The sequence below is a fragment of the Fringilla coelebs genome (assembly GCF_963513975.1).
Source record: "Fringilla coelebs genome assembly, chromosome: 1".
In the NCBI taxonomy this organism is placed as follows: domain Eukaryota; kingdom Metazoa; phylum Chordata; class Aves; order Passeriformes; family Fringillidae; genus Fringilla; species Fringilla coelebs.
The window spans coordinates 148,537,911-148,546,780 of record NC_140028.1 but is presented as its reverse complement, the minus strand read 5'-3'; the positions used below and the strand labels follow the sequence as shown (position 1 = coordinate 148,546,780).

General features: G+C 52.8%; 1 protein-coding gene across 1 annotated transcript; it reads right to left on the bottom strand.

Moving 5' to 3' along the window:
* Positions 1 to 366: 366 nt before the first annotated feature.
* Positions 367 to 8,544, bottom strand: LOC311157027 (solute carrier family 22 member 13-like; the record flags this gene model as incomplete). Its single annotated transcript, XM_084211399.1, has 11 exons — positions 367 to 497; positions 1,549 to 1,795; positions 2,133 to 2,343; positions 2,458 to 2,566; positions 3,803 to 4,017; positions 4,502 to 4,596; positions 5,189 to 5,309; positions 5,710 to 5,878; positions 5,981 to 6,135; positions 6,573 to 6,676; positions 8,173 to 8,544. 11 exons carry the CDS (start codon positions 8,542 to 8,544, stop codon positions 367 to 369), a joined length of 1,929 nt encoding a protein of 642 aa, XP_084067525.1.
* Between the last annotated feature and the right edge of the window lie 326 nt (positions 8,545 to 8,870).

The window sequence follows — 8,870 nt, the reverse complement described above, 5'->3', positions numbered from 1 at the left end:
GAGTATAATTGTTAACTCCTATAGCATTTATGCTATGTAATATTTATGCAAGGGGCACTCAGGGAGGAGCAGAGTGCAGGGGCACAGGGAGAGCAGATTTAGCAATGTCCCCACACCCTAAGACTTCAAGACACCAGGGTTCATTTCCCTCCTCTGCCCTTCTGACCTTGGCACACTCATTTCACCTTTCTTTGCTTATCATTGTACAGCTGATTTCAAGAATCAACTTTTGCTCCCATATCAGCAAACTTGTGCTGATTTTGAAAGGTTAAAAAAAAAAACCTCACAGCTTTCCCACTTTTTTTTTTGTTTTATTTTGGTTTTTTTTTTTTTTTTTTTTTTTTGTTTGTTGGTTTTTTTTTTCACTTATATGAAGAACTGCTGTTCTGAAAGGTCATAATTTAACATCTCCATGTCTTCAGAAGACAGACTGTCATCATCTTCTTTGTCTCCTGATGTTTTACTGTTCCTGTTCATTTTTTCAGAAGCCTCCTGGTCTGTTTTTGTGGAATCAACATGAAAATGATCATGGACACCCTGATTAGAGGTTTCAGAAGCAGAGCTGCTGAATGTGTATGTTGAGGGACAGTTGTCATCCTGTGTAGGGAGATGCTTTTTTGTGGAGCCTTCAGCACTGAGACCCCTTCCAAACATTTCTTCTGCTGCCTTTGGAGCCTGGTGTTGTGGATCCCCCTGCAGCAGGAGTTCACAGCTCTGAATCCCTTCCAGGTCTCTCATATTAATCTCATCCTGCTCATCAAGAAGCGAGAAGCTTTGGGTATCCCAGAGCTCTAATGCGGTGTTTGTTTCCAGTGAGGTTGGTTTATTTGTGGTGTTTCTGGTGTGCTCAGTGACCCACAGACCTTGTTTTGTGTCACTGGGACCTCTGTGGCAGTGAGGGTGCAGCCCCCTGTGCCCCCCAGGTACATCCTGGGGGTGGGTTTAGGGCTTTGGTGTGTGGGGTGGGGAGCAAGTGAGGCACGAGGCAGGGGCTTCACAGGCTCCAGGATGGGAGGGAGGGAGGCACAGGCAGGTCCTGTCTTCAGCTGGGCTTGGCCCTGCTGGATTGCAGCCACTCTCTGGGACACCTTCCCACCCTGCTTCCCTTCAGGCACATCCCCATCCCCTTCCCCAGTCTCTTCAGGTCCTTTCTGCTCTCTGTTCTTGGGCCAGGAACGCCCCTGCTCTCTTTCCTTGGTGTAGGTGATTCCAGGTAAGAACCTTCCCTTCTCCACTGCTCCCTCCTGCCCCCTGAGCACCATCCTGCCTGCAGCCTGGCAGGAGTGCAGGCTCAGTGCAGGCTTTTTCCAGGAGCACACTCCAGAGCCAAGAGCAGTTACAAAGGCCAACTGTGAAACAGTAAGAAAAAAAAGTCAACACCATTTATTATTCACATATTGCATTACAAGTGTCTCTTATCAAACTCAGAGCATAATTTTAATTATTCATGTAGAAACTCAACTTCAACACCACATGGAAAGAAAAGCTAAATACGTGTGTGACAGGGGTGCAGTGACATCCTGATCAAACGTTGAGGCTTGGGCTGACGCGCAGCCCGACGACCCAAGGGGTTGAGTGCAGGAGGGACAAACCCAGCGCCCGCTTTTGCCCAGTACAGCCACTCTACTGGTGATTCTTTATTGCTGTAAAACACGACAGGGATGGTTCCACGGGTACCAGCTTGCAAAGGACTGGGGAACACGTTGGGAGGCCAGCCAGGCATGAGCAAACTGGGTTTCAGGGACACTTGGAAGTGCATGTGTTCCAAAGGCAGAGTGACATAGATCTCCTCTCCCTGTGACCATGGATATTGTGTTTATCATCTGAAAGAGAAGTTTCCAGGCAGCAATGTCTCCCTGGTCTGCTTCAAGAATGATGAACTCAGACTAGACTGTTAGTGGATGCCTGTCCAATCATCTCTTGCTCTCTGAGCATCTGCAGATGTCCTTCTCCAAGTCTGTGTCATCATCTCTGGTGTCTCAGAGAGACGCTTCAGCTTTCTGCTCCTGAAGATAAGAAGGAAAGAGGAGGAGATGAGACTGTATTCATCCCTGATTCTGATTTCTTTTCCTTAAATTTGCTATTTTGTTTTTTTTTTTTTCCCCGTTAAATTCAGAGTTCCCTGTACCCACCTCATCTGGAGGTTGTTGGTTCCCTGTGTCATCTGCCAGGTCAATGCCGCGGGTCTCGGGCAGCAGGATGCAGAACAGAGCCACCAGCACAGAGATGCTCCCAAAGATGGCTTTGGGGATGGCCCGGTGGTACTGGGCCAGGGGGATGATCAGCGGGGCCAGGATCCCGGCCACCCTCGCCATGGTCGAGCACAGCCCCACGCCCGTCTGCCTGCGGGAGAGAGGGGCACGGGGAGGGCAGGGGTCAACACTCCTGCACTGAATGATGCCCATGGCCACCTCCAGCTGTGGCAGAAGGAAGCTGTGATGTGTGGGGACATCTCACCTGAGGATGGTGGGGAAGAGCTCAGCGGCGTAGACGTAGGAGGTGGAGAAAGCGGCCGTGGCTGTGAACTTGCCAATGGTGGCCAGGACGGTGATTGCCACGAGCTGGTCTGAGGGAGGAGGAGAAACAACCACTGTAACCTCCTGGGGGATGCTTCCCTTGGGACCAGAGCTTTCTCCAATGGGATTTCTTGGACAGCCCTTTCTAATAGACTTGCTAAGCAAAGCTACCACCTAACCCATTGGAAATGATCCCCAGCATACCCTTACCTGGAAAAAACACTGTGGCAAAGAGAACCCAGATTTCTCCTGAGGCCATTTTCTAGATGTGCAACTGAAGTGAGCTGCAGAGCCAGCACAGGTGTTTGGGGAGTGCTTGGTTGCAAATGCCACGTCCCTGACCTGGAAAGCATTGGGAAACCCTGTGGAATCTGGTGGGCTAACAGCGAAAAAGTCCACAACACTCCCCTGGAGGGAAAACCCCTCAAGCAATACCCACCCTTGTTAGGGTGAGCAAAAAGGCTTCTCCCAGCATGCCTTACTGTGACTTGAAAATTCAGTGTATCCCATTGGCCCTTCCCCCTTGCTCCACCCCCATGCCCTCATCCCATTGGTCCTGGTGTTCTGCTCCGCCTCTCCAAATCCATATATAAATCCCTGCTTTCCCTGCCTGAGAGGCTCTTCATTCATGGACTCTTTCAAGGAAGAAGCTCAATAAAGACTCCCTTGGAATTTCATATTAAGACCACATCTCTCCTCCTGCATTTCCCAGATCACAAAAGAGCTGAAGTCACTCAGCATGAGCACAGACATGCCTGTGGCCCTGAGGTGTCTTTTTCAAGACACTTCTTGGGGAAGGTTGCGACTCTCTGAAAAACATCTGTCCCGACAAAGCCCCACTGTTACCTGCAGCCTCACAGCCCTGGCACAGCAGCAGGGATGGGGTATGGACTGGGGCACAAACTGATGCAAACTGATGAGGGGGAGTGGGCATTTGCTTTTTCTCTTCATCTAAGAAAGAGAGACCTGGTGGCTTTTAAAGCACTTCTCCTGCTAAAGCTTTCTGCCAGGGGGTGGTGGTATCCAGTGGATGGGGGGTGGGTTATGGACACTGCCTGCCAAGGGCCAGGAGCTGTGGAAGAACCTGGCACAGCCCTGAGGGAGAAGGAATCCAAGGTGAGGGGAAGCCAGAATGCTGGGGATGAAGCAGCCTGGGGGCTGTGACAGTGGGGGCAGCTGAGCCTGTGGGAGTGAGCGTGGGTCTGCAGGGTGGGAGGATGGCTCTGGACAAGGGTAGGGATGTGCAGGGCCCTGCCCAGCTCTGCTCACAGGCTGGGAAGGTTCACCTTCAGGGATGCCAGTGAGGATGAGACATATGAGGCCAGCCAGCAGCAGGAGAATGCCCTGCACTTTCTTCCTCCCAAACCACTCCAGCAGGAAAATGCAGGAAATTCGAGCTGGAAGCTCCACTGCCCCAAAGGCCAGCTGTGTCAGGTAGATGTCCAGACCAAAATCTGTCACACTGAGGCTCAGCCCATAGTAGACAATGCTGTCTGCAAACCTGGAATTCAAGTAAAGCAGAATAGAACCTGTCACCAGAGGGTTTTCTGGGGCTTTCAAACCAAAAATTAGAATGGTTAGAACACATTATTTAAATTCCCAGCAATCTCTTTTTTGGTTCTAGTCAGCACCTTTGACAGTTGTATGGTACAGAGTTGCAGGAGATAAAGCAGAATTGATCTCCATATGGTCAGCAAATTCTAGACTGAACACAAAGCTTCTAGATAGGCACAAAACTCCTCCAGGGATTGCCAAAGCTGGAATTGCTCAAGCCTTTCTAACAAGACCCACAATATCATGGATAATCTACTTCCCCTGCCCAGACATGGTAAATCTGGTCCAGTATGTGGAGGTAGAATGGCAGCAGATCAAGACATACACATGTATATTACCGGAAGAAGTGCTTTCATTTACAGTTCTTGTCAACCCCAACTTCTCTTCTTTTACATGGTAGTTTTGACAGAGGGGACCAGGGAATGTCTTACCAGACACATGACATGATTAAAGTGACCTTCCTTAGGTGTGTTGTCCTGAAGAGATCCAGGAAACTTCCAGACTTGACCTCTTTCTCAGGCTTCAACTTCAAAACACAGAAAGTCAAAGAGTGAGAGCAGGAAAAGGAAACCCATGTCCAGCTCCTTGTCCACCTGCAGTCCATGGGAAGCATCAGTGGGACAGGCCTGTGACCCCAGTGCTCTGGCAGGGAGGGCAGCCCAGTGGGGCTGGGCTCCTGCCTCTGCCCCCTGGGTGCCCAGCACAGGGGGTGGTGACTGAGAGGTTCCTGGGGATGAACATCTCCCCAGTGTAGGACCTGTGGGGAGGGCAAGGAGGGAACTCCCCTCCAGGCATTTCTGCATGGAAAGCCAGAGACTAAAGAGAGGCTCTGTGCTCATCAGTCACACTCCTGGAATCCTCACAGGAGAAAGGCCAGGGAAGCATTTCAGTGCTTCCCAGACCCCCAGGGGGACCCCAGAGAGCTCCAGGCTGAGCCTCAGCAGCAGCTGAGCCTCTTGCCTGAGCTCGTCCCTGTGGAACTCAGCTGGAGCTGGAGTCCCCCAGAGCCCATGGGCAGAGCAGCCGCAGTGGGAATGCAGAGATGGTTCTGGGATGAGCTGAGCTCCAGGGGCTGCTGCAAGGCCCAGGGCAGGGTCTGAGGCCAGGACCCCCAGTACCTGCTGCAGGAGCTCTGCTGGGAGGCTGCGCTTGTTGGTGGCTGCCGCCTTCTGCAGGACCTTCTTGGCTTCCTCGATTCTGCCCTTGGTCACCAGCCAGCGAGCTGACTCTGGGAGCACCCTGCCAGGAGAGGAGGCCAGTACATGCTGCTGTGTCCTGCTGAGCTCCCCCACAGCCCCTTTCTCTGGGAGCACATCCAGCAAGCCTTGGGCACCACACAATCAGATCCCAGAACTCACAAGGATCATCAAACCCAAATCTAAAGTGAATGGCCCATGGCATCAATGGGTCTGAACACCCTAAATTTAGGCTCCAGAGGCCACATTTGGAGATGTGAAGCAAAGCAGCTGCTGCTCTCAGCAGTGCAGTGCCCTGGGAGATGTGCTGAGCTGTGCAGCAGCTCCTCCAGCACCTGCACTCGGATGGGAAAGACCCAGCTTGGTTCTGAGCTGCTGCCTCCTCCTCACTCACACACTCACATCAGGGTTGTGTCTTCCAGAAGCTCTGCCCTGCTCCTTACCAGATGTAGAAGAAAAGGGCAAACATAGGAGCAGATCCAGCAATTTCCAGCAGCCTCCAGTTGCGAATTCCATAACTCAAACCAGCCACTAACATCTGCCCGAAGGCGCCAGCTGTGTGAGTGATGAGCAGTGCCTTTGTCCGGTGGGAGACACCGACCCACTCTGTAGCTAAGAGGAAAAACAAAGGTTCAGGTTTTGTTTTGGGCTCTCTTTAGTTATTGAGTCTTGTGAGGCTGCATCTGCTGCCTCAGGGCAAGGGCCTGCACTCACCCAGGGACACGACTGCAATCATAATTCCTGACACCGCAGCTCCCACGACAAACCTGATGGCCATGAAGACATAGAAATGGGGCACAAAGGCAATTCCCAGGCCAAACACAGCCTGGATGAGGATGCAGATGAGAAAGACTGGCCGCCTGCCTATCCTGTGGAAGGAGAGGGAAGACCCAGTCAGTACCTGGAGAGACCCCAACGGGAGAAGGAAGAGCCCAGGGGGGATGCAAAGTGATTTAAGAACCAGAGGAGATTTGACATCCATGTGAACATAGCTCCTCTTTACACACCAAGAAACAATGTGCAGAAAAATCAGTGTCTCCAGTGTTGACCCATCATGGTTCTGACAAAGCCTGAGACAGGAGCAGGGGTTAAACTTGTGATTCCTGAAGAACCCCCCCACAAGGCTGCATCTGCCTCTCTGTTCAACCCTCAGACATTTCCAGACCTCTCAGGTGGGCCCAGATGCCCAGTCTCAGGCAAGGGTATTGCATGCTGTGAAGGTTCAGTGCATGGACAGTCTGCCCCCTGATGTGGGCTGTCCCTGGGTGCTGGGCAGTGTCTGTGGGAAGGAACTGTGTTTGCTCACCTGTCACTTAGCATCCCAAAGATCATGGCTCCAATGAGAAGCCCAGCCATGTAGATGGACTGGGAGACATCATTCAGGACCGCCCTGTCGCACACCAGGTCAAACTGGAGGAAGGAAAACACAGAAGCTGATGCTTTTGACAGACTCCAGCTGCTTTCTGGGCTTGGGCAGCCTTCTTGTTGGTGGTGGATCCAGGATTAGGGTGCCTGAGCTCTTGCTCCAGCTCCTGGGAGCAGAGAAGCCCTCCCAAGGGCTTGAGCCCTTCCTGGTGAGCGCTTAGGACACAAATCAATGGTGGGACTGGTGCCCATCTGCTGGGTGCTGGGATCTGCAGGATTCCCCTCCAGCCCAAAGGTCCCAGAGGGAGTGTCCTGGTTGTGAGCTTGGATTTAAATTGTGGCCTTAGGGTGAGAGCTGTATCAGCTTTCTTCTGTGGCTGAAAAGGCAGGGCAGGGTGGAAAGAGAAAGAGAGCAGTGTTTTTTACTGATAAAGGGAGAATGGGAAGGGATGCAGCTGCTGACACCTGCAGAGAAGCCTTGTCTGAAGTGGACTTGGTGCTTCAGGGACACCGAGGAGCTTTTGCAAATTCCAGAGGCTGGACTTTCTCCTCTGTCCCAGCTCCATGGAAGGTACTTGTGAGAAAGTGCTGGAGCTGGCAGGTAGGAGAGGAGGGAGGAGGAAGGAGGGAAAGTGAGAGAGGAGCACAGTTCTATAGAGGGATAATCAGAGAATCATGGAATCATTTAAGCTGGAAAAGACGTCGAAGAGCATCAAGTACAACCTTTGAGAGATTGCTACCATGTAAACTAGAAGGTGGGAGATAAGGCAGAATGGAGAAGTTGAGGGTGCTGATAAACGAGGGTTGTGGTCAGCTGCAAGGGCCCTGGCATGTCTTGTTGCAGCCCTGAAAGTTCCTGCAGGCCCAAGAAATATCAATGACAAGGCCTTGGAAGGTAAATGTCTTTCACAGATGAGATGAGGTGAGTAGAAGCAGGCAGAAGGACAAGGGATACTGTGTCAGGGATGCCCAAAAGGTCCCTCCAGGCAGCTACATCATGAAGTCAAGGGTCTGGAAAGTGGAAAGGGGACAGATGGTGGCCAGGACGTGTGCTGGACTCAGTCCCTGCCTGTGCCCTTCCCAGGCATCTTCCCCATGGCCTTGCTGCAACAAGCTCCCAGGGATTCCAGCTGTGCGATGGAGGCAAAAGCCTGCAGTAAATCTCAACCTGACAGCACCACAGCTGGCACTGGCTGGCCAAAGCACAGGCCAGGATATTCCCATCCCTCCCACCACAGCTGGCCCTGGCTGGCCAAAGCACAGGCCAGGATATTCCCATCCCTCCCACCACAGCTGGCCCTGGCTGACCAAAGCACAGGCCAGGATATTCCCATCCCTCCCACCACAGCTGGCCCTGGCTGACCAAAGCACAGGCCAGGATATTCCAGCCCCTCCCACCACAGCTGGCACTGGCTGACCAAAGCACAGGCCAGGATATTCCAGCCCCTCCCACCACAGCTGGAACTGGCTGACCAAAGCACAGGCCAGGATATTCCCATCCCTCCTTTCCACACCCAGCACATCCAGCAGCAGGTACAGACCTCGGTCAGCAGGGACGGTGGCTGCTCTGAGGGGTACACCCAGCCACTGCTGCACTTCTCAGTGTGGTTCAGGCCATAGGCCAGGATGGAATCCAGGTCCCAGTCCACCGGGGAGAACATGGAGCACTGCTCAAAGTCCCCGTCGGGGCCCCGGGGCAGGGTGAGGTTCAGCTGCTCTTCCTCCGTCAGGTTGGGGCCGACGGCGCGGATCCAGCTGGTGTCACAGTGGTGAGGCACTTCCACAACCATGAACACTTGGCCAACCATTTGGAAAGGGTTGAGAAGCAGTGGGAGGGAGAGGAGCAGGATCAGCAGTTTCTGATAGAGCCCAAACTCCCCCAGAGCCCTTAAGAAATCCCCAAACTCAGCCATGGCGAGCGCCTCTGTGGCCAGGCTGCACCGCTGCCGATGGCTTAAATAGGCAAATATTAATGTTTAAACTGTGTGAGCACTAAAGCCCTAATCCAGTGAGATAAAATGAGCACCTGCACTGGCACACCGGTCCATTATGATGATACAGTGCCGTGCTCCTGGCTGCACTTTGTCACCAGCCATTCCCTCCCTGCTCTTGGGAATAGAACCGAGGTGCCAGAGCACTGTCTCCCTTGGGGATGGCGTGGTGACATCTTGTCCTTCTCCAGCCTGAGAAATGTCACAAGGCCTCCTGAAGGCAGCTGTGCTGCAGCTCGGGGTTTGTG